General features: G+C 45.2%; 2 protein-coding genes across 2 annotated transcripts in view; one reads left to right on the forward strand and one right to left on the reverse strand.

Annotated features, from left to right (window-relative positions):
- The window catches only part of LOC308375032 (CCN family member 1-like), a 14,177-nt gene extending 1,716 nt beyond the window's left edge, over window positions 1-12,461 (forward strand). Inside the window, exons 2-5 of the mRNA XM_080851056.1 lie at window positions 189-402; window positions 3,638-4,045; window positions 5,488-5,663; window positions 8,486-12,461. Coding sequence (XP_080707182.1) covers window positions 189-402; window positions 3,638-4,045; window positions 5,488-5,663; window positions 8,486-8,791 — 1,104 coding nt within the window. The 3' untranslated portion in view covers window positions 8,792-12,461. The remainder of the gene's footprint in view (window positions 1-188; window positions 403-3,637; window positions 4,046-5,487; window positions 5,664-8,485) is intronic.
- Window positions 12,462-14,034: 1,573 nt separating this feature from the next.
- Window positions 14,035-24,515, reverse strand: ddx39aa (DEAD (Asp-Glu-Ala-Asp) box polypeptide 39Aa). The gene is made up of 10 exons (XM_080835857.1): window positions 24,462-24,515; window positions 22,429-22,637; window positions 22,067-22,194; window positions 21,529-21,805; window positions 19,774-19,892; window positions 17,234-17,365; window positions 16,144-16,253; window positions 15,371-15,515; window positions 14,738-14,885; window positions 14,035-14,513 (listed from the first exon to the last, which is right to left on the reverse strand). The coding sequence occupies exons 2-10, from the start codon at window positions 22,634-22,636 to the stop codon at window positions 14,497-14,499; spliced, it is 1,284 nt and encodes a 427-aa protein (XP_080691983.1). The 5' UTR covers window position 22,637; window positions 24,462-24,515; the 3' UTR covers window positions 14,035-14,496.
- Between the last annotated feature and the right edge of the window lie 1,686 nt (window positions 24,516-26,201).

The raw sequence follows: 26,201 nt of genomic DNA on the forward strand, positions 1-26,201 counted from the left end.
CGATTTAAATCGAAGATCCATTTCATGTAATATTAAATATCTGGATTTTTAATCTCCGACTAAAGTCCGATTTACACCCCAAGATAACTCGATCTCTCTCTCACTCCTTTATGTCTCTCTTTCTCCCCCTTCCTTTCCCTCTCTCTCTCTCTATCCCCCTCTCTTTCTCTCTCTCTCCCTCTCTGTAGGTGGGTGCCAGCTGCCCTGCTGTGTGCCGGTGCCCTTCTGTGCCCCCCGCGTGCCCGCCTGGCGTGAGCGCTGTGCCCGACGGCTGCGGCTGCTGTCGGGTGTGCGCCGCCCAGCTCAACCAGGACTGCAGCGCTGCACGCCCCTGCGACCACCACAAGGGCCTGGAGTGTAACTATGGCAACGATGCCGCCAGCACCTGGGGTGTCTGTCGAGGTGTGTGTGTGTGTATTAGGGGGGTCGGGGGGATGGAATTCGGTGACCCCTAAAGGTCATGTCGAGTTTCACATCACAAGTTTGATGGCAGTGTTCATTGGCTTAGTTCATGTCACAATTAGTCCAATGTTTACAGGCTTAGTTCCAATGTCATGAGTTTTGAGTTAATGAGTTTGAAGATCGTTGGTTTCTTTTGCCAACTTTGAAAGACGGCCAAATTGACGGAAAAACACCAGGCTGGAAGGCTTAACGAGGCCGAACTTTATGGGATAGAACAGTGCATTAGAGTAGTTACAATTGTGGAACATATAATTAATCTGACTCCAAGAAATGATTAAATGACCTCCATTATTACCAAGCAGTATATAAGCTAGTGGCACAGTAATGGCAGGGAACACAAGCTGTTAAATGGATGGTTAATGAATTAACAGTTTAGTGCTACAATGCTAAGCGATAAGTTATCCATTTGGGTTTTAAGTAGAACTGTAATAACAATTGAATAAACAGGTTGGATGCCAATTAAACCAAATACGCTTGAATGGCCAAATAAACCTGATAAAACATGAATGTCAAAATCGAATGTAAAGAAATTGAAGAGCTAGAGAGAAATAACGGGGACATAGAGAGAGAGAAGGAGAGAGAGACAGAGAGAGAAAGAAAGAGAGTAAGACGGTACGAGCAGAGCTGTCAAGGAGGCTGATTAATATGCAGTGCTAAAGTAGTGAGATTCTAGTCTGAAACACAATCATGTGCTGATACATTCCATTGTAATGCGATCATTATCACATCAGAAGGATCAGTGAAGGACCAGGGATGAATATACTACATTAATATATATTTATGCACATCACTTCGAAGTCACAGGCATCCTTTGGTTCTCATTGTAACAATGGGAGAGGTTGTAGTAAGCAGCCAGGCGTGCTGGAATGCAGGATATGGTAATTATGTGGTAATTAATGGTCAACTGTGTCCAGACCATGCTGGTGTGACTGATAGCATGGGGGTTGCTTTGAGGTCTGGAAGTCCATTGGGAAGATTTGATCATTTTGAGAGTGTTGTCTGCCTTCGTGCCGTGGGGTAAGGCTTCAATGTCGTGGGGTAAGGCTCCAAGGTCGTAGGGTAAGGCTCCAGGGTCATGGGGTAAGGCTCCAGGGTCGCTGATTTGACTCATGGTTTTATTGGTTTGACTCTGTTGCCATATTCATGGATCTGACTCCAGTTCATGCATTGGACTCTTAATATACAATGTATGGATTTGACTGCTAGTTTATGTATATGATTCATACATTCATGAATTGGACCCCTAGGTAGAACTAGGCCCCCATTGGTTGCATGCCTCTACAAATGCTCAAACAAATGTAACCCAGTGTCTCCGGACATCCTAAACACACAGGCTTACCATTGCCTTAGGGCGTCTGTATAGTGACGGCCCAATCACAGTCTTTGCTTTCTTTTCTTCCTCTTCAGAATTGGTTTTTACTTTGACACTGAAAATCGGTCTGGAGTTTTGAAAAGTGTCTTTTCTTCTTCTTGTTTCCTGTCTCTGCCTTTTCTTTCTTTCTTTCTGACATATTCTATCTCGTTCCTGTCTTAAGCGTTACCCGTCTCAAACGTTGTTCCCTCCATTGACTGTAGTGACATTCAAAGGTTCATGCTGAGGCTACACCTTTCTCCTTTGTGTGCTTTGATGGGTGGGTTTAGCCAGACTGACATACCTGTTTCACACACACCTATTTACACACACACACACACACACACACACACACACACACACACACACACACACACTCTCTCTCACACACACGCACACACTCTCACACCTTGCCTCACCCTTATCAAGTGCAGGGGTGGGTAATCCCCTGTAAAGATGCTATTTACACGCTTAGAGACTGGAAGAAGAGAGGGGGATTTTTTCTATCTATTTTCTATCTATATCTTATTTTTAGAGTACAGGCAGCGACGCCACCGGGGGCTAGACAGGCACGCTGAGAATAGCCCCCCCCCCCCCCCAAAAAAAAATAACCTCCCCTGTGTCCGGCTTCAGCTGAGGTGTATGTATGCGTGTGTGTGTGTGTGTGTGTGTGTGTGAGTGTGTGTGTGTGTGTGTGTGTGTGTGTGAGTGTGTGTGTGTGTGAGTGTGTGTGTGTGGTGGGATCAGATGACTCTTCAAGCCGACACCGCTCCCGTTCACTTGCCCTGACACTGCCCTTTCATTAACCTTTGACCCCGGTGACGGGCCTGCTGTGCACGTGTGTGTGGGGAGTCCAGTGTCCGGGGGGTTGTGTCTGCGCGTCAGAGGAGCCTTGGTAGAAGGAGCCCTCAGGTGGTGGGTCACGCTACAAACACTGAAACGCCATGACTGACCGCGTGTGTGTGTGTGTGTGTGTGTGTGTGTGTGTGTGTGTGTGTGTATGTGTGTGACCACACTCACATATGGCAGACATTTTGAGAGCACACTCAAATGCTGTAAGGTAACACTTCGCTCGTGCATTTGAGGAGTCCCAAAGGCGTCACCGGTCCGGCCGTGGTGGTGTGGGTTTTCTCTAGGGTGGGCGGTTTGACCCGCTGTTTGGAATGTTATGGCAGATTGTTATGGTTACCGGACAGGAAGGCGGCCATTTTTGATTCCATGCCGCACAGTCTTCTCAGGTTGTCTCACGTGCAGCACACTCTTGTCACGTTGCTTTCAGCTTGTTTTTAGTTCAGTAGCATATAGGGTGTGGCATATGGACATTCTGGCAAATAATTATAAGAAACAATCATTATTACACAATATGGGAAGACATTGACATCCATCAGCACACGGCCTTAACATCACTGTAGAGACATCATTGGGTCACATTCAGAGAAAAACTGTGTCTGAAAACCTATATGGAGCATTGACACTTACTATTTCTCCCTATCACATCTTCCATCCCATCTTCCTATCACTATCTCTCTTTCTCTCTCTCTCTCTCTCTCTCTCTCTCACTCTATACGTCTCTGTATCTCTCTCTGTCTCTGTCTCTGTTTCTCTCTCTCTCTCTCTCTCTCTCATATTGCTCCCTACCCATCTTTCTTTCACTCTCTCTCTCTCTCTCTCTCTCACTCTATACGTCTCTGTATCTCTCTCTGTCTCTGTTTCTCTCTCTCTCTCTCTCTCATATTGCTCCCTACCCATCTTTCTTTCACTCTCTCTCTCTCTCTCTCTCTCTCTCTCTCTCTCTCTCTCTCTCTCTCTCTCTCCTACACACAGCCAAACTGGAGGGCCGTAGCTGCGAGTACGGCGGGCGCATGTACCAGAACGGCGAGGGTTTCCGCGTGGGCTGCAAACACCAGTGCACCTGTGTGGACGGTGCCGTGGGCTGCGCCCCTCTCTGCACCAACCAGCTGCCCCTGGCCTCCCCCGACTGCCCCTACCCGAGCCTGGTCCGCGTACCCGGGCAGTGCTGCTTCAGCGTGGAGTGCCACAAGGGGGCGCTGCCACCCCTGCTGCCCCCGAAACAGAAACAGAAGCCAAGACCCAGACAGCATCCAAACCAGATTCACCATGACGACGACCGCAGCCAAACGCAATACCGCTTGGATGACAATAGAGTGAGCAACAACGTGGCAGACAGGGTGGTGAACTGGGCAGACGAGCAGGGCTACAAGCATCTGCCAGGTGAGTAAGGCATCATGGGTATTGTAGTCTTGTCATGGTGATGACTGGGGCTACACCACTTTTCGTCCAACACCTGGCCCTTTCTACACGAAGAGAGAAACTATTGTGTAGCTCAGTGCGCCAAAATCCTGTGATCAATCAAAATGGCCAGCACTGGTTAATATACATGAGGTTTTTATCATACAACCTAAAATATTTTCATACGTTATGTAACACTATAGCGTACGACTGTAAGCTTTAGATCTACCTAAATAAGTGTAGACCACAGGCAGAAATACGGACAACCTTGGAAACCCAACAGTTGCTGAAATATCATCATATCATCGTCATCGTTGTGACTGATGCCTTCTAACATTTCCTGTTACAAAGCAGCACGGCACAGTCAGCTTCTCTGGAGTGCTCACGCTGTCGTACTCCACCAAGGACTTTTTTTCTATTTAACTGGTCGGGTTGAGTGGAGTACTCTTGGTTCACTGCGCAGGTAGGCGTTAGCCTAAAGGTGCGGCACCATGGCGGTCCAGTCGAATAGGCCGAATGCAATGGAGATGGCAGACAGGACTTGGCACTGAGGCAAGGTTACGAGCATAGCATTGTAACGGAGCTCAGCGTGAATTCTGAATGTCTAATCGCATTATATTACATTACGAATAATCGCATTTAGTATTATTTCAAATGTCAACCATATGTTGGAAAGCCATGATTCCAGTTTTGCCTAAGTAGTATCACATGAAGTTTTAACTGCGCTTTAATTAAATTAAGACTAATTCGTCTGTAATGTTCTGTTTCAAGGGGAGCTTTTGTAGTCTGGGGAATAGCATGAAAGGCTTAAAATTAAAATATATATATTTCTTTCCTGGAGACTTCTTGGGGATATAGACTGGTTTTATTAGTTTTTCACTATCTCTGTCTCTCCCACTCTCTCATACACACACACACACACACACACACACACACACACACACACACACACACACACACACACACACACACACACACACACACACACACACACACACACACACACACACACACACACACACACACACACACACACACACACAACCTTGTATGTTTAAATGTACTTGCTTGTATGTACTACTCTTCTCTACTCTCTACTCTTCATGGTGACTTTATTCTCTAGTAACTATTAAGGGTTTTAATGTGTTCTCAGAACAATGCTCCTATGTAGGGATGTGAAAAGTCAAAGTCTCTCTCAATCTCTCTTTCCATCTCTCTCTCTCCATCTTTCTCTCACTCTACCTCTCTTATTGCACTCTCTCGCTCTCCATGTCTTCCTCTCTCCCCCTCTCAATCTCTCTCTCCATCTCTCTCTTCCTCTCTCTCTCCATCTCTCCCTCCCTCTCTCTCTCTCCTCTCTCCTCTCTCTCCCTCTCAATCTCTCTCCATCTCTCTCTCCATCTCTTCCTCTCTCTCCCTCCTAGTGTGGAGTCCTGCTCAGAGGTGTGTGGTCCAGACCACAGACTGGTCGGCGTGCTCCAGCAGCTGTGGGATGGGCGTCTCCTCCCGCATCACCAACGGCAACGCCCAGTGCAAGCTGCAGAAGGAGACCCGTCTGTGCAACATCCGGCCCTGCAGCTCGCTGGATATTCCCCCCAAGGTAAGAACTGTCTGTCAGCCAATAGGGAGATGTGTTTAGTTTGTGAAAACGGTTAGCAGCAATGATTGGTCACAGATTTCAACAGTAAAAAATAATCTTGTGGTGCTTACCTTGGCTTGGGTCACAATGGACCACACTAACATAATCACATGGCTGTTGTTCAGAACAGAGCAGACTCTATTCGACCCATTTATGTAGTGGGCCACCTGACTGACCTCTTCTCAACTCTTCGGTTCAGGTCTGGGGGAAACCTTACTCTGGAATGGGTCTGGACCAGGGTCACTTTAGGGCCAGATACGTGCCGGATCAGAGCCACTTTAGGGCCAGATTCATGGCGTATCAGAGCCACTTTAGGGCCAGATTTAGGTAGGATGTAATATATAGTGTAATATATACTTATGTGTAGAACGTAATGCTATTTATTGCTCACTTGGGTATACTCTAATATAAACATATAATGAACACCTTATATGAAATTACACAAAACTCTAGGGGCCATGCGATGTTGTAAGAGAAAAAAAGCACACTAACTTGTTGAGGGAGAGCCATATAACCGTTAGTGCTTAGCACACTCTGCTATCGAAGTGACGACGTTAACTAATGTAACCTATGTGTCCCCGTGTGTCTGAGTGACGATGTTAACTAATGTAGCCCATGTGTCCCAGTGCATCTGACCCCTGTCACCCTAGCAACAGGAATGCTGCACGGCTATTTTTCTTCCTGTCACTCACTGCCCCTACCATATCTGTCATATTTCTCTTCCCAGTCGCTAAAAAAAGAGAACTACTACCTCCCCTTTATTAGCCACTACAGCGGTTATTACCATCACAACTAGGCTTCTATATATACACATAGATATTAATGTATATGTCAGTATAATTTATCTAAATCTAATCTAGTTTTCTTCCTATATTTAAAAATATCAACGCTGTTGTAGGGTGTAGAAATAGCACATGGGAACTAGTTGATCCAGTCGTTCCTGTTGATGTCCGTTTAAATATAACACAAATCCCCCCATACCCCCAACCCCCCCTCCTCACACACACACACACAAACACACTCTCTTTTACACTCAGCCATGCACACACAGAGACACCTACACACACACACACACACACACAGACAGACACAGACACTCACATGCATACACCCTCTCTCACACAAACACATACACCCTCTCTCACACACAGACACATCTTCACTCACACGCAGACACATATTCTCACACACGCACTTCATCGTCATCCTCTTTTTCTAACTCTCTCTCTCTCACTCTCTTTTTCACACACCAAAATACCACCACCACCCCCAACGCATTCCAGAACAGTGCCCATCTCCGAGTGCCTCTCTCTGGGCACGCAGTCAGCATGCCCCCCCTCCCCCCTCCACTCCTCTGGTTCTCAGGCCTGGGAGCACTGAGACTGACTCTAAACAAACATGCCTGGATTGGAACTCAATGGGCCGTGCGGTAGCTAGAATAACGGCAACTGTTTGTGTTGTGATCCAGGGACTCTGTGTGTGGAGACATCGCCTCAGGGCACTCACCAGCCCGAAGGGCGGGGGTTCCCTCTATCAGCCTGCTTTAAAGGGGTGGTGCTTTATGCTGGAGAATGGTTATCTCCACACACAGAGTGTATTTAAAGGTGGTGTCCTTAATGCTGGAGACATTTGGTTGTTGACATTTGAGCTCAACAGCCAATTAAACACACCCCTCCCGTCAGCAAATAGCATTTGGCTTGGTCCCCTTTGCAGTGCCAGGACTTTGCGCAAACAAAAGTGTTTTTTTTTTTTTTTTTATAGAGCACACAGAATAGAGAGAATAGGAACTTATTGAATTGGGGAAGAGGAACGTTCGAAGAATTTCACTGAATTTTCCAAAAAAGTGTAATACATTATAATCAAGGACAACACCTTTTAAAGGCAGATGAAACTTTGGGCAGATTTGGGGACAGCTATGAAAGGCCGTATAAGGCTTTTTCATGATGCAGTAGGCAAGTGTTTCGAAGACAAAGATAGGCAATATAATATTTTGTGGCAGTATTATGTTTTAGTGCCAGTGTTGCCCAACGGTGTTATGCGAGAAGCAGCACAGCGCAGCTGTTCCAGCCCCAACCAGTTTGTTATTCCAGCTACTTATTCTTGGGTTTTATAGACACATAAACATGAACATTCCCAATATAATGTGTTGTTGCAGGGGAACAATATTGTGATCTTTTATTTCTCTGTTCTCCCTGTCTGTCTCTCCATCCCCGTCTCTCTCCCTCTCTCATTTCTCTGTCCCACCTTCATTTCCTTCAACCCTCATCAACCTTCATCCCTCACTTCTCTCATTCACTCTTCCCGCCTCTTCTCTGACTTAACCCCCTTCTCTCTTCCTCCGTCATCACCCTCTCTTATCCCTTCCCCTCCCTCTTTTCCCCTTCACTCTTCTCTTCCTCTCTCTTCACCCTGTCATCACTCTCTCCTCCCCCAACGCTCCTCTCCCCTCTCTCCTTTACCCTTGCATTACTCTCTTTTATCTCTCCACCTTTCACTCCCTTTTCTGCCCTCTCTCGCTCTCTCTCCTCCATCCCACCCCTCTCTCTCTCGCTCTCTCTCACCCCTCTCTCTCTCTCTCCCTCACCCCTCTCACTCTCCCTCACCCCTCTCTCTCTCTCTCCACCCCACCCCCTGTCTCTAACTCTCCATCCCACCCATCTCCCTCTCTCCTCCACCCTCTCTCTCTCTCTCTCTCTCTCTCTCCTTCAACCACCCACCCCTCTCTCTTTCGCTCTCTCTCTCCACCCCACCCCCCTCTCTCTCTCTCTCCTCCATCCATGCAGAAAGGAAAGAAGTGCAGCCGCACCCGGAAGTCCCCCGAGCCCGTCCGCTTCTCCTACGCCGGCTGCCGCAGCGTCCGCCTCTACCGGCCTAACTACTGCGGCGTGTGCGTCGACGGGCGCTGCTGCCAGCCCACACGCACCCGCACCGTCCTCGTGCCCTTCCAGTGCCAGGGCGGCGAGCGCGTGGAGCGGGCGGTCATGTTCGTCCAGTCCTGCCGCTGCAGCGACGACTGCGGACACCTGAACGAGGCGGCGCTGCCCCCCAAGCGCTGGATGTATGGAGACACACACAAGTTCCTGGACTAGAGAGAAAGAAAGTGTGTGTTTGTGTGAGAGAGGGAGAGACACAGGAGAAACGTGGGAGAGACGTGGAAGAGACATGGGAGAGAAGTGGGAGACGACTGTTTTTTGGGAAAAGACAGAGAGAGCTGAAAGGAGTGGACGACGAGGACAATTCTTTTTAACCTGACTTGGGACGATCGGTTTGATCGAGACTGGGATGTCTTGGAGAATACTTGTCCTGATTTGATTTAGGGGGAGGGTTATCCCCTTGTTTGACATGAATGGGACATTTCCAGTGTAGTTCAGCAGGGCTACAGTGCTTAGAGGCGGGTTTCCTGGATTGGAGAATCTGAGGTTGGCTGGTTTGGCCTCTTCTTTAAGTTCAGACTCATCTGGTCAGGAGATCCTGGACCCAGATAGCTTGATTGACAAGGTCCCAATTTGGGGTCATGTTTGAGTAAGGGTTTTAATTTGGTTTGTTTTTGGTATAAACGTCACTTGCAACATGAGTAGATCACTATTACTACAGTCGGGGCAGTTCAAGTTCCTAGCCTGGAGTTAGACTTTGGTCTTCCGGATGTCCTAAATTCGACTGGCTTAATTTGGTTTATATTTAGTTCTCTTTTTCTTCTTCTCTTCTCTTCTTCTTCTTTACTTTTTTCCCCCCTTCACACACTTTTCCATGTACCTCACTGGGAATACCTTGCTCCCAGCAGAGGTTCCTCAACAAGAGAAAGGTCAGCTATTTGCTTAGGTGTCTTATGCCACTTATGCCGCAAATTAATCCCCAACTATCTAGTCGGAAGAGGTGTATATATTTGTTCCATTACATTTATACATACAAACATACCCTTGAGTGGATGCTATGTGATGAACGCAGCTCTCTGAGAATAGATTGACCCTGTCCAGTCCAGTGCCAGCACCGATGGACTGTGTTTGAATGACCTGCATTTAAAGCAACAGTATGCAGGACTATACCACTCTCTGAGGTATTCTTTGGTATCTCAAGCAGTTAGCTGGCTAGTTGTAACCCATAACTCTGCTGCCTAACTTATCAGGAAAGCCACGACGCACAGCCACGGCGCACAGCCACGACGCACAGCCACGATGCACAGACACAACACATAGACATGAGGCACAGACACGACGCACAGACACGTCCAGCCTGAGTTAGTCTCGCTTGACTAGACGTTACTTCGGCACCTGCATAATGAGAGTGCAGCTTAGAGACGACTGGTTGAAATAGTTGACTGGAGGCTAGCTGGAAATGCACGCTTCAAGGCTGGCTCTTAGACTTAAATACCTTCAAAATACCTTTTTTTTTCCCACCTTGAGGAGAAGTTTGGGCTGGTTTTGACATGCCATGCCGTCAGTGCCTTTAACTCTGTAGACGTGAATCGTTCCCATGTTAGCGTCTATGGTTCCCATGTTTGTGTCTATGGTTCCCATGTTAGCGTTTATGGTTCCCACCTGCATTTTTTCCCTCCATTTGACCATGGTTGTCTCCAGTTATATGTTAATATATACGTCCGGCTCTGCCCGAGTAGACAATCTGATTGACTGCATAATGTGGACATAATCATCTAATGACGTGCTTCCATATACGATGTTTTAAAGGTGCTGTATTAACGAAGATAATCCCAGGACTGACTCACCGAAGTGAGTGAGTTACTGAATGAATGTATGAAGTAAGGCTACTTCCCTTCTATGCATGTGAGCATACAGTACCACCAAGACTTCAAGGAATCTGAAGGAATAACCAAAGATAAAGTCTGACTGTCAAGCCTGGATTGGCTCTCACCAAAGAGTAGGCTTACGCCTAAAAGCAATTACCCCTATCATGCTGAAAACTTTGTAATATTATTATTTATTCCAAGATGTATATCGAGATACTACATGTTTTGTGTGTATGTGTGTGTATGTGTGTGTGTATGTGTGTGTGTGTGTATGTGTGTGTGTGTGTGTGTGTGTGTGTGTGTGTGCATGTGCGTGTGTGTGTGTGTGTGTGTAAATAGTGGGTGAGAGACTCTGCTCACCTCCCTACAGTCAGGAAAACTGTAGTTAAGAACAGACTTCTTTTGTTGTTTTTTTCCCCCTCTCTCTCTCTCTCTCTCTCTCTCTCTCTCTCTCTCTCTCTCACTTCCCTCCCTTCTTGCCTGTGTGGTCTGTAGACGACCGTTCCAGAGAGCGGGAGATGTCTGTGTTGTGTGGTGTGCCTCTGATTATAGATTGGGCCTGGCTCGTTTAAGTGGCCGATGCCAGGGTAACCGAAAACGAGCCGTCGCTCGAGGACACAGGAGTGGTCCGCTCGCTCGCTCACTCGCCTCCTTCCAAAAAAAGCACTGTGCGGAACTTCACCTCCGTTTTAAAAACGGGGGATGGGGAGAGGCGGGGGGGCGGGGGGGTCAAGGCAGCAGAGGCAGCCATCAAGTCGAGGGTTTTGCTTTTCCCTCTTCAGAATTTGATTGTGAGTTCGGAGCGGCGTTGGCCTTTTATGCGATGAAAGGCCGGAATTCACATCAGGGGGCAAAAAAAGCTCAAGAATTCCCCACGTCACTCTTTTTTAAAACAATGCCTCTAACGCATGTTTAGGCATTTCACCAAAAATACCAAGGCCTAATTTGGGTTGGATTTCGAAAAACAATACTATAAATCAGACAGACACACATATTACTTGTGTTTTGTCTGGTTGATTTAGCAGCAGTAGTGACTTAGTGAAAGACAGTGTGGGTGGGCGTTGAGGTAGAGGCTCAGCTTAAATGGGGCAGGGAAACTTCTAGAAATAAACTTCAGAGGTCAGGCCAGGAGGTACAGGCAAGCATCATAGGACTTGCAATGACTCATTGCTCGGCAACGAACAACACGAAAATCTTCCAGGTCGTACTAAGGTTTGAAGTATTTTTAAAGTTTGTAAGAGTACTTTTTGTAGTACTTCTGATACACATGTTTCAAACAAAAGTTGAACAATGAGTTTGACAATGACCATTTAAATTTCATCGTCTGTTCTGTCGCTGTGATTGAACCATGTTCATTCATTAGTTACGAGTATGTTGAAAGTTTCTTTGCCGAGACAAAAACTAGATATCTCACAAGGTAGCTCACGTCATGCCATAGAAAGCAATGGTGGGATGGAAACCAATCCTTACAGGCAAAAAACATCACAAGACTCACAAATTTATCTCAAAGCAAACAGATATTGGCACTGTTTTCCAGAACATTCTGTGCCCCTTGAACCTGTATATAATACAGGCCTGAGTGGGCCCCCCCCCACCCCCCCTCCCCTCCCTGACTTTCGTCACAAGGCAACGTGGTAACAGAAGTGACGAGTTGCAAACAGGCTTCTCCTGGAAGCGTCTTTTTCTGCATTCAGACATTTGAGAACATTCACCCCTCCGTGCCGCTATATCACGACAGCATGTGTGTGGCCTACTCTGATCCCCACACGACGCACTGACTTTGATGGCTATACGTGATTTACGTGCTAAGACGGCACAGGGTTGATGACGAGCTGTTGGGAACAGTTGGTTTTTGTTTCACAAATGATTTTGTAATATGGAGGAATCCAAAGAGGCTCCATCCATCAGGCTAATGTCTGGTAAAATGACTGGATTTCATTGTGATGTCCTGGAGCTGTACTGGAGTTGGCCCAGAGGGACTAATAATAAAACTCACATTTGTGCCAAAGTCTAATGGCGTTCTATTCTCTTTGGTTAATCTTATTTCAGCTAAGCTCATTTTTGTGTATTTCTGCCTTCATTCTTTGAAAGAAATAACAAACATTGAGAGTGTAAGCAATGAGATTGAGTTTAAGGGTAGCCTGCTGAGGCAGTCTACAAAACTAAAGGACTAGTTAAGCTGTTTAAACAAAGCTGGTAGTTTTAATTACACACAAACTGAAATCTTAAATCACATTGACCAAGGGACTGCAGTTAGGCTGTTTGAGCAAAGCTGGTAGTTTTGATTACACAAACACTAAAATCTTAAATCATATTGACTAAGCGACTGCAGTTAAGCTGTTTAAACAAAGCTGGTAGTTTTGATTTCACAAAAACTGAAATCTTAAAATCATATTGACAGCGTTTGAACTCCACCACCCCCTGAAACCCACAACATGCTTGTTTGTTCTGACCAAAACACAAACACACACTGCCAAACACCCCGCAGAACATGACCGTCGGAGACACGATACAACCAGACAGCTCAGATTTCACATTTAAGAGTGCCAGCGAAATTCGACTGACAAGGCAATACAGGTCTGGGAGGGCATGGAGCATGAGTGAGACTAGGCCAATCACAGGCGCCCCCTTGTGGCCGATCCTATGCAGTGAACTTGTCCTTAATACTACTTTAAAACAAGCACTCAGATTTGAGCTATTTTCCACTTTAAACTTAAACAGTCGTTTTAAAAATACTCACATAAAAAAAGGCTCTTTTTTCAAAAAGGACCACCTAGCAGTAAGCCTAACCATTCCTTAGAAATATTTAATATAAATATTTTGTAGGCAACTGCATTGGACTTCTATTAAAATAAAATACCCACCCCCATCAAAACCAACTCTACCCCTTCATTAGGTCTACAAAACTATTCATAACAAAATTCTAACCATTAAGCTGCAGATTCAAACAATTATCAATCCCACAACTGTATAAACACAAATATATATGCAGTCTTATCAGTGGTAAACACATGTCAATGAAAATAGACTAAGGAAAGAACCGTGTATTTTATTTGGCAATTACAACACCACTTGGAGTGGTGGCATGTAGTAGTAGCCAATAGCAGAGCTTTATTGTGATATTGAGCTATATGGTATAAAGCTGTGTTTGTTCACTAAGGATCACACAGCAATAGTAAAATGTGTATAAAATATGATTAAACTGAAGTGTGAACGTATAGGACTAGAGTCACAAGACCAAGGAATTGTGGACACTGAGTATGCATGGTCAGTATTTGCAAGTTAACTTTTCCTTCACCAATATCTATAGCAGTTGGCATTGAAGGATTTATTAACATTATCTGTACTTGGCTAGCATCACATAACCCCTAGGGAACATTAGGTGTACTGCCAGTGTTATCGGCAAATTAACTTATTACAACTGCATATCGCAGTGAAATGAGTTTGAGTTTATTAAAACAATTAATGTTCCAGAATAATTCACCATAGCGACAGAATTATTATTTTGCCCAGGCTTATTCAAAATTATACAGCAATGCATGACATCCAATAAAAGTACAAACAGAAGACACATTGATGGTTTTGAATAAAATGTATGTTTAATTAAAAAACAAAAATAAAAAAAACAAATACTCAGCGGACATTGTATAAAATCTTTTAATTTCCTTTTAAAACCAATGAACGTCCACGATAAGAACACCTGACTTTCTGCCAAGGGCACAGTACAATAAAACGTTAAATCTGTTTACAGACACTTGGTGAGTGAGAGGAGGAGGAGATGAAACCGTGAGAAGTGAAGTGGACGATCTAAAGGGTTTGGCGCCGTTTCGTACGACACGAACATGACGGCCAAAACTGTCGTGCCGAAATGGCACCCGTCACCACGCCAAAAGCTCATGAGTAAAAATAAACGGATGGAATTAAAACAAACAATAAAAAATAAAATAAAAACCCAGGGGGGGGGGGGGGGGGAGGAGGCTATGTATTGTGGGGCGGGTGTCGGTGGGGTAACAACAGGGGATCTTCGGGGTCCACAGAGATGGTTCGGACCGCTTATCGGGACTGCTCGACTAGAAGAACGAAAGAGAAGGGGGGGGGGGAAACAAGAACCATTAAATGCAAAATTCTGCTTCACATGCTACGTCAGATCTGCAATCAATTTTAAGCCGGTTGAGTGAGAAACAGTAAGAACGCTAGAAACCCCTTTTGAACCATGGGATGGGATCAAGGACCCCAACTGCACCCACACACACAAAGTGGACGAGCTTACTTTACACACACACGACAAACTTACTGTAGGTGGAGATGTCGATTTCCTCTGGCAGCTCAGCCACGTTCACCTCAAACCGGTCCTGCACGTCGTTCAGGATTTTGGCGTCCGTTTCATCAGACACGAACGTGACAGCCAGACCTTTTGTGCCGAAGCGGCCTGCACGCGCCACCTGTTACCACACCAAGAGGAACGGCATGACTTAGTCAGATACCCAAACACTGCTAAAGAGCCAGGTCACCCCTGCTTTCAGATCAGTTTAGAGGCAAAAACAACCTCTGTTGCATTCTGTGAACACTTATATATTTATACAGTTAGAAAAAAATTTATTACGTAAAAAGGCAAACGGCAATTTTAATTCCTGGTGCTAGTGGTTAGGCCGCCTCAAATGATGGCAAACTCCCTCTCTTTCCATACCTTAACAATCCATTCCTCTACTCTTATCAGATAGTCATTAAGAATTTAACTGCATTTTAGGTGCACATGTTTCTACATGATTACAATATTAGATTACATTTTAAAAGAAAATACATGGGGATGATGTACAGCACACAAACGTGCGTGTGTGTGTGTGTGTGTGTGTGTGTGTGTGCGTGTGTGCGTGTGTGTGTGTGTGTGCGTGTGCGTGCGTGTGTGTGCGTGCGTGTGTGCGCTCACCCTGTGCAGGTAAGTGTCTGAGTCCTCGGGCATATCGTAGTTGAAGACGATGTTGACCCGCTCGATGTCCATGCCTCGGCCGAACAGGTTAGTGGCCACCAGGATCCGCCTCTGGAAGTCTTTGAACTGTTGATAGCGCGACAGCCTGTAGAGGACGGAGACACACACACACACACATATATGAGATCACAGGACATTCATTACTTCAATTAACTTCTGCTGCGAAAGACTTAACATCAGGGATGCAACCTGGAGAATTTGAAGTCCATCTGCCCACAGCGTAACCTACAATCTTCACACTAACTGTGTGGGCATCACAAATAATAACACGCCAAAACATTCACATGAGGACCCATGTTGCAGGATACTGAACTCTGGTGGTAAACAGCTGGAGTGTAACTGAATTGAATATCAATGGGAAAAACAAAAAAAAAAAAAAAAATATGAATAAGCGCACACCAACTAAATGTGGACGAACAACACTTCCTAAATATGAACGAATATACTAGTTAGGTTCGGGCAATGTCTACTGATTTGGCCTATGACGATGTCTACAGGGAAATGCAAGACAAGGACGTGGGGTTATCTTATGGGCTACCCCTTAAAAGGTAGTATAATGTTTGTAAATAACATAATTGTAAGTCATTGGAATGATCCCATCTTTCGTTTCTGCACTCTGACATTCCCATAAGGCCATATCAAGCAAATATACTGTCCAATATTTACTGGGAACTATATGACCATTACGTGTGTGTGTGTGTGTGTGTACCCACCTCTCCGCCTGTTCCATGCCCCTGTGGATGGCGATGGCAGGGAAGTTCTGCTCCACCAGCAGCTGGGACAGGGCCACACAGCGAGGCACGGACTTCACAAAGATCACCACCTGGGTGGGAGAGAGTGGGAGAGAGAGGGAGAGCGAGAGAGAGCGCGAGAGGGAGAGGGAGAGGGAGGGTTCGTGAACGACTTTCAGGAATTTAGAGGTGTTTACAGCAGATTTCCACTCCAGGTCTGTTGCCATACAATCGTCTGCCATCTGTTGCCATGCAACAGCAGCTGTAGACAGAAACCCAATACACCTCTGAATGCCGCGCGTGTCGCCTCTGTGCCACATCCAGAGAATTGGAACTTTTTGAAAAATCTGCACGCAGCATACCAAGGACTGCTACTGATGAAAATGGGGGCACTTGCCACCATCATAAAGGACACCCACATGGCCAGACCACACTTCAATCACAGTCTCTGAAGAGTGGCATATATCACCTTACTGAGTTACTGTAAAACCTGCCGCTAACCCCCGGCTACAAAACAAGCCAATGGCAACAGTAACTGTCTTTTTAGCAAGGAGAGACCAACAACTGAGAAGCTGCTGCCCACACCCGCCCACTCATACATGCAACAATATGCTAGTGCTCAATAACTGACATTTAGGAAGTGCTATTTATTTTTTAGTAATAGAATTCTCATTTCTTAGATGCATTCTCCAACTTAAAATAATTGTTAAACAGAGCTGCAAGCAGCGATGAGGGGGCCAAGCAGTCCAGCAGGGCACAGTTGCCATGGAAACTCAGATGTAATTGTGCCAAGGCAGCAGGCACCCATAGCAAGCTTTATGTCAGTCACACAGCTACTATGATCTTGACGCAGATGCAAGCGCCATGGGATTACATCGAGTAGCCATCTTGCGTTTACCGGTTATAGCGTTCTCACTCAATACTGGACCAATTTGGATTGTTAATTGTTCTTCGCAAAAGACTGGTCCAAAAAACATCTAAAAAAGATTTAAGGTTTCCCTTAAAGCACTAGTGTACTGCTGCATATAAACACCTGTATATAAAAGGCGTGTGTTTAGCGGGCGGCGCTCACCTGGTTGAACTCGAGCACGTCCAGCAGGTCGAAGAGCTTGCGGTTCTTCTCGCTGTCCTTCAGCTTGCTGTAGTACTGCTGCAGGCCGTGGAGAGTCAGCTTGGTCTCGTCGTCAACAAACACCTCCATGGGCTGAAGAGGGGGGGAGAGAGGGACTCTCATGAACCCACTTAGAAAACCAACAACGGCTGACCACAACACTTATATTACTGATACACTGGTGTTTGAAAATTCAGCTGCATAGATTGGGGGAATGGAGGTATTATGATCAGACATGATACAGACCCAAACAGCTGTCCACACACAACATGAATACAAGCTGGGACTGACCACAACATTAGACTGGGAGGGGGACAGTTTTAGGACAGGGGGGGGTATGATGATGATCACAACATTGAAAGGAAACAAACAACGCTACCAACACACACAACGGGACATCACACCCTGCACAGGCACGTGTTTTTGACAAACCCAACACATTCAACAGGAGCATGGCTTCATTTAATCAGGACACACTGCAACAAGCTTAACCTCCTTGTCAGGACACACCTAATGTGCGTTTGATTTGAGACACGACACCTTCACAAAACATGTTTCTCAGAGCCTGCACCTACATGGCCCTATGGAGAGTAATTACTGGCAGGGGACACAGACTAAAACTCATCAGGAAACTCTGCATACCTTCCCTACATGCAGAGTTGGGTTTCAACCCTACTCCTCTGTAAAATCACAACCAAATCAGTGCAACACCTGATGTAGCTCATCAAGAGCATTGTAATTATGCTCAGGTGTAATTAAACAGCCATATTTTGTAATTGCCTGAACGTTATAAAAAACTAAATACATTTGATTCAACACTACCAGAGTCCAATCTCACCTATACACTACTAAAGACCAACAACACCAGAGCAGTCCAATCTCACCTATTAGGGTTTGGCGATGTCTCCTTATTTGGCAGAAGTTTACATTGAAACATCGTGATGGACGATGATATCGTCTCGTCGGGGGGGGGATGTGTGCGTGTGTGAATGTGTGGTAGCCTCAGACCGACAATCCTAATCACTTACTGCTATGCAGCTCACACGAGGTGTCAGAAATTAAAACAAAAGTCATCACTGGCTCTGGCCATGCATGCGAGTGTGGATGTAAATATGATTTTTTCTCTTCTCATTTTTTTCTGCTAACATTTTAACTTTGGGTACTCTTAAACACGTGTTGCGTGTCTGGACAATATTCTGATTAGTTTTGTAGGATTAAATTACATTCCAGCGGTAGAGCTTAAAATTTGCGACCTTTTAGCACCTCGCCATAACCGGAACCCTCAAGCAATCATTCTATTTCTTATGTAAATTAGTAGGCCTATTTATTGTCTCGATTGCTCGTTGCTTCACTGTTTTCTCCCTTGTACGTTGCTTTAGACAAAAGCGTCTGCTAAAGGACTAAATGTAATGTCCACAAACAGCAGAGGTGTTTTTATAAGCGCATGTGGAGTGTATTGGATTAAAATGGAAGTCTACGCCTTTAACAGGTACTTAAGTGTACTTGTACTTGGGGTGGGGTTGTAATGACTCAATAATAATACTATTAATAACCAACATGGTGACAAGCAACAATAAATATTTAGATGATATCGTCCATCGGCACAACCCTATCACCTATACACTCCTAAAGACCAATAACACCAGAACAGTCCAACACCAGAAGTCCTACGTACTAAGGACCAATAACATAACAGCAGTCCAATCTCACTCATACACTTCTAAAATCAATACCAGTGACGGCCGGTTCTTCATCTACAAGCAAAGCATGTTTGCAGGGCCTTTTATTATTATTTATTAAACACAAAAAGGTGACTGGTTCAACTACGCAATCTTTTAAATAGCTGATGAAGTGACAAGACTGATGTGAGGTCAAGCTGGATTACATACACAAATAAAAGGCACGCACACACACACTCTTAAGGTGCTTAAATCGATCTCACACTTTGAATACAAGGTCAGAGTAGAGCTTGCACCACACCCACAAAAAACACTCAAGGTAATCAAACACACACACACACTCCATCCCTCTCTCAGGCCTGAAGTGTACTTAAAACTGTCTGTTTGCACAACACGGATGTTTACCTATGCGCACACACACACACAAAAATGTGTGTCTCCAATGTATACTTGTTCTGCTGTTGCAGACACACCCCTCAGCACACAAGCTTAATCACAGTGTTTGAAATAATATCTCTATGTTGTGTGAATCAACAGCGTTATATTACAGAGGTCTATAGATTTACCAGTCCCTTCTTCATTAACAGTTAACTCTTATCTCCATAGCAATGGCCCCCATAATTAACACTTCACTCTAATCTCCATAGCAATGGCTATCTACCTTAAAATACTGTTGCTGGCAATCTAATCAGCTTTGATTCATTCAAATCAACTGTGATTAATTGAACCTTTCTCTGTTCAAATTTAAATCACTGAATTTGTGCCATGCGCAGTCTGCGGAGGTATACCACACTCACACACACATACACACACAGTACTCACGTCCTGCATGAACTTGCGGCAGACGGGCCGGATCTCCTTGCTGAGGGTGGCGCTGAACATCATGCACTGCTTCTCGTGGGGCGTCAGCCGGAAGATGTCCTGCACGTCACGGCGCATGTCTGCAAGAGAACACACACACACACACACACACAGCAACGCATTACACCTCCACTGCAGTCTTAACCATCACAAGGCAAACACAGCCAGCCTCTCCAATCAGATATCAGGATGCATGTCTGCAAGAGTAACCATGCTGCACTGCAACCAATAACCCAAGGGTCCTCCACTGCAGCCAATAACCCACGGGTCCTCCACTGCAGACAATAACCCACAGGACCTCCACTGCAGACAATAACCCACAGGACCTCCACTGAAGCCAATAAACCACGGGTCCTCCACTGAAGCCAATAACCCACAGGACCTCCACTGAAGCCAATAACCCACGGGACCTCCACTGAAGCCAATAAACCACGGGTCCTCCACTGTAGCCAATAACCCACAGGACCTCCACTGAAGCCAATAACCCACAGGACCTCCACTGAAGCCAATAAACCACGGGTCCTCCACTGTAGCCAATAACCCACAGGTCTTCCAACGCAGACTTCCTTCACTGCAGTCAAGTTTACAGTCGCTGCCGGAAGAATGTCTGCCAGAGTGTTCACACGGTCCTCCACTACAGTCTTCACAGGCACAGTCGAGTCAGTCAGCCTCCACACTCACAGGCAGTAGTTGTCCTGAAGATCACAACACGTCTGCAAAAGAGTTCATATGCACTCAATGCAGTCTTCCCCAGCACAAGGCATTCCCATAGATCTGACCTTTCAGTGTTGGCTTCCGAAAATGGCAGGAATTCAAACGGGCAAAAACATCCAGATCTGTGCAATAATAATAATAATAATAATAATAATGAGGCTGAAAAATGTCCAAATGCCATATGGCAGCAAGACAAAAAAAAAAAGGAACCTGCACCTGCGGCCAAAAACTCCCCGCCAGGGCCAAAGCAAACCTCCTGGACACTCGTCATATCACAACTTGGCATCTCACTACTGCCATGGGGCCTGGCTTGCTTTGAGACACTGTGCAATCAAACTAGCCAGGAAGGAGGGGAGGCAAAAAAAACAAAACCTCCAGCAGCAATTCCTTAATCAAACTAGCCAGGAGGGAGAAGAAAAAAATAAATAATAATAATAATAATAATAATAATATATTTTTTTTTTTAAACCACGACACAGACACACGCACCAATTTGTTAGAACACAGGCAACCTTCACCCTGCGTTCAGAGCCCAGTCCCCATACAAAGGTCCCCCGGAGAACTCATCACATCCCAATCTAGACAACATTCCTTTTTGTGCCGTGTAGTCAAGCAAGGTGGCATTACCACCAAGGTCATGGAGAGGATCCGAAGGTCACGGTCAAGGTAAATACTGTTACTACTGATAAGCGCTTTGGCTTAAAGAGTCTGCAAAACGACTAAATGTTATTTGCTCCCATCTCTTTTACTACACCTCCACCCCCCCCACCATCCTTACCCCATTGCTCTAGCATCTTGCCCCTTCTGCACCATGTGACTGAGAACAACAGGCTTTAACAACAAGGTCATATGATGCCCAGGGAGTATGAGCATGGATAAAGCCGTGTCAATAGTCAAGAGTACAATACGAATGCAGGGCCCTTCCGCTAAAAAGCTACATTTTCAAAACATAAACGACTCCCACGCCCTCGGACACCCATCTTCTCCTCTCCTCATCCTTACCCAGCTGCTCGAGCATCTTGTCGCACTCGTCCAGGACGAAGTGCTTGCAGTTCTTCAGGGCAAGGATCTTGCTGCGGGACAGGGCCAGGATGCGCCCCGGCGTGCCCACCACGATGTGCGGGCAGTTCTTCTTCAGCACCTCCTCGTCCTTCTTGATGGACAGGCCGCCGAAGAAGACGGCGCACTTGACGGTGGGCATGTACTTGGAGAAGCGCTCGTACTCCTTGCTGATCTGGAAGGCCAGCTCGCGCGTGTGGCACATCACCAGGACGGCCACCTGTGGGGAGAGGAAGAGCAGGATGAGAGGTGGAGGGCAAGGGGTGGAAAAAGGACAGAGTGAAAGACAGCAGAGAAGGCAGAACAGAGAGGTGAAGTAGAGCAAGACAGAGACAGGATGAATGAATGAATGAATGAATGAGAGGTGGAGGATAGAGGTGTTTTGAACCCCTACGCACGCACCCAACTTCATCAGTGTACCAGTCACTAATGTACCAAACACACTGTCACTAAGCGCACCGATAAAATTGGATGCACTCACCTGTCCATCAATGGGTTCGATCTGCTGCAGGGTGGCGAGCACAAACACGGCTGTTTTGCCCATACCAGACTTGGCCTGACACAGGATGTCCATCCCCAGAATGGCCTGAGGAATGCATTCGTGCTGGACTGTGGACACAAACGTTATAAATATTAATACGCATTTATGAGGTCCTGTGGACAAAAACGTTATAAATTCTGGGTTGTGTGCTGTGTGAGTGCGCTTTAAAATTAGCACACCACACAATAAACAGACGACTACAGAGCTCATACAACTAAACAGGGAAACAAAGCAACAAGGCGTTATTTGAAACGACTTCTGTTTGCGACACAGCGGAAGTGTTGGTCCTCAAGTGGCGTTACCTTCGGATGGATGTTCGAAGCCACAGTCAACGATGGCACGGAGGAGTTCTGGTTTGAGCAGGAAGTCGCGAAAGCCGGAGCTGTGGATGGAGACGTAGGAGCCCTTGACCTCCTTCTTGCCCACGGGGGTCGCGCTCTCCGGGGCGGTCTGCGGCTCTTCGTCATCCTCGTAGTCCAACAGCTCAGTCTCAACGTCGTTCTCGGCCATGCTGACGATTAACAAACACAAGAGAAGTTAGGTTTTGGCATGAGGACTCAGAAACGCAACCATTTAATCAATTACTTGGTTGGATTGTTTGGATTAAAATGGTCAGACATTCTGTGGAATGTTTGTTTTCTAGTTCTGGGTTGAATTAAAAACTCAATGTATTCAAATTGGTCACTTTATTCACTGCGACTACTTTATCAACACCATGACTTGAGTATTTCCACCATGGAATTACAGAGTACCAGTAATGGAATCAGACACCCTGGGTTTCATGTGTCCCCACACCTAAGGAACCAAACCCGTGAACTTGTGGGGTGGGGCTTCACATAGCATTAGCATACGGCCATGTTGAAACAAGAGCTATCAGAAGCCAGGTGTACCCAATCTGCATTTTCATTAATTTAGCTCTGTGAATTCTAAATGAGGCAAACGTGTAGAGTTACTTCCAAGCATATGTAAAACCATGAAGGGTTTTTTTCATGGAAAGACAAAACCCCAACATTTCTGAAGGTGTAATTTTGTGGAGCAACTATCCCAAACAACATTTCATCTCCACATCAGCCTTCTTAATGGTGGTTTAGCTTGGGCCCATCCACTGACAGTGCTTGTCGGATTCCAAAAAACAATACATTTATGAGTGTAGATACCTAACAAAAAGTACAACAAAGAACAAGCAATCAGCCTTTACTGGAGACTCTTTATCATACCAAGCTTTAATCCGATCCTTCATAAAATGAGGTGTAACCTTAATGAAGCAGAGTTATGCTGCTGTTATGTGCCTTGACCATAAACCAACACAGCCAGGCCTGGTTTTTATATGTGTTAGGTTAAATGACAATCGTACTTGCTTTGATCAAATAGTTGTAGTATAAAAGTATTTTACTTCAAGTCATTCAGTGGGGTAATTTATCAACGAAAAGCAAGGTAAGTAGGACGGAGGTAAACTCAATACGGTCGGTCTGTCAGTATACGTTTTTCTCTCTGGTAGACGTCGTAGAGTGCAAAAAAAATCATCTGAAATAGTGAAATTGAATGTTTATGGCTAGCTACAGGCATTTTGTTAGCTTTTTAATCCTCGATTGAACCCATGTTGTGGCACCTATCGTTTCCCCACCAAGTTGAAACGTCATTACTATGAACGAGCTCCTTGCCAAGCTAGCTAGATATGAAACATCCAATTCAATTACAATTAATGCACCATCATTTAAAAGTTTTATCTTAACTACGATGGACAAAGTTTAAACGTTACATGGAATATCTTCAACCAAAACAACGTTGGCCCACTAACCGGCTTCAGAGCCCTTAGCTTTACAGCCTATAGTATAGCTATATTAGCTAAGGCTAATCAGCTAGCCTAACGGTAAACCTTTAGAACTATGGGGAGACGAAATACGCTAGCCTAGCCCATTCAATCTACACCAATCCTGACGTTAGAATATCCTACGAAAGAGCAATGTTTCTTTAAGATTTTCCTTAAAAATAATAGAGTACATGGAGTACGTCTTGATAATGTTATGGATGTAAATTCTAACTAGCTTATGTATAGCTGAAAATAATATCTAAAACATTACGGCTAGGTTAGTGCCATGTCGCAGTGACCAGCTAGCTAGCTAACATCAGACCAAACGACTAGCTAACTACATTAGCAATCAAGCTAACAAGTGCGAGGTCTTCCAATGGTTTGTAAAAACTGCTTCAATTCATATGTATTTATAAATAGCTATATCTGAACATTATTTAACGTGACCTGTTCAAGTCAAGTTGAAGCAAACGTGAACAACATTTTGAAGTTGACCACCTTTGAGTTCAGTACATTCAGTCTTACCTTTCGGTGTTGTAATCCTTCAGGTACGACTATCACTGCTGTGTTTCACATGGGCAGGCCCAAGTTTATCATATTTCCGGAAGTTGTACCTTGTAATGTACACACATCCCATTGGTTGCTTTAAAAAACAATCGTCTTGCAGTGAATTACAATACAACGGGATTGGTTGGTTCAAATGTCCATCGCGGGATTTGGAGCCGGGAGGTGCGTGGGTTTTCATAGTACAAACCTTCACAAGCAGAGATGCACAGCACCAGCTTTCAACAATTTACCATGCAAAAGATAGATATTTAATATAACATTCATGAGCACTTTCCTTATTCTGTCAAACAATGTATATTAACAGGAACAGCGACCTTTAAGTAGGATGGTATAGCAATGGTTTCAGTCAGAGCCATTCGTTGGTCGCAACTTTTGTCTTGTCCACAAGGGGTCACTAATGATTCGGTTATGATTTTGAGTCTCGGGTACGGTGCAGACATGTAGAGCGATGCTATGATAAACGTAGTCATAGGGGCGCCGACATTTTTTAGGCTTGGGTATGATTTCGGGTTCTCTTTTATGTTCTTTTGTCAGAACAGTGACTGGACTTTCTGGTTCAGGGAATCAGAGCAGGCCTATTGTAGGCTTTAGGCTACTGGTCGATGATGGAGTAGCCTACGATTTACCTTTTCTTCAGATTTAGAAGGAAGTTTAAAAATGTCTCAAGTCAGTGAGCAAATTAGGGTTGAATTATCATCCAGTGGCTTAGAGTACTTTAGAAAGACGTAGGGCGTTTTCCCCACATATTCATACAGGTTTTAGGTCTGTGCTGTTGCATGACAATTTTGGATATTCCAGGTTATTCAGCAAGTAGGATAATTAAATATACAGAAATAAGGTGCACATTTACGCCTTAACACAAAAACCACCTGCCCATCTCCCCATGCGGAATAAAACATGATGCTCCCGATTGGTTCATTTGGCAGTCATTCAAAATGATGGTCGCTATTTCATCCATATCATTGGCTACTGATATGTCTGTCACAATTCTGACGTCTACGAATGTGGTATGCCTCATCTCAGAAACTGCCAGGGGCCACAAGTTCATTGCCACAAAATGGCGCAGTGTATCATAGCCGAACAGTGTTGTTTGTGCAGTGTATTAGGATATCAGTTCTGCAGCAACACTGAGCCTCAAATTCAAAATTCGGAGGCAGTCGTCTGAACAGTAACATATCTTCATGGAACGGCCTAGGAGCAAAACCTGGCTGGGCGGTAATTTGGGAGGTGCCATTTATTGTAGGCGTTGCCTGTAGTTCTCCTTGAGGAAGCTCGGTCTGACAGCTCCGATTTTTTTTCTTAATTAACCAACAACAGCGGGCTATGTGTTGGGCGACGTATTTATACATTTATTTATTTTAAAGCCTTGTTCCAACAGGCGCAACAACCAGAGCGGAATGACCAAACGTTTCGCCGATGGTCATAACGGGAATGACACTGGAGCCACGAGTCGTCCAGAGGCTATGATGGAAACGGTATTCAGGTGGGCATCGCATTTTAATATGTTCATAGAATTTGATTTGCATGAGCCGTTATATTTTATTTTGGATGGCATAGCGTATGCGGCGTCTTGATGTGCGTTGCGGCTAGGAGGCTAGGAGAGGGAAATTGGTAAAGGGTATATCGGCAACAAACAATACTATGAGATTCCAGTACATTAGGCTATGCACCGAAAATCAAGCCTACATCTTCGTTTAG

The sequence above is a fragment of the Sprattus sprattus genome (genome assembly GCF_963457725.1).
Source record: "Sprattus sprattus genome assembly, chromosome: 1".
NCBI lineage: Eukaryota > Metazoa > Chordata > Actinopteri > Clupeiformes > Clupeidae > Sprattus > Sprattus sprattus.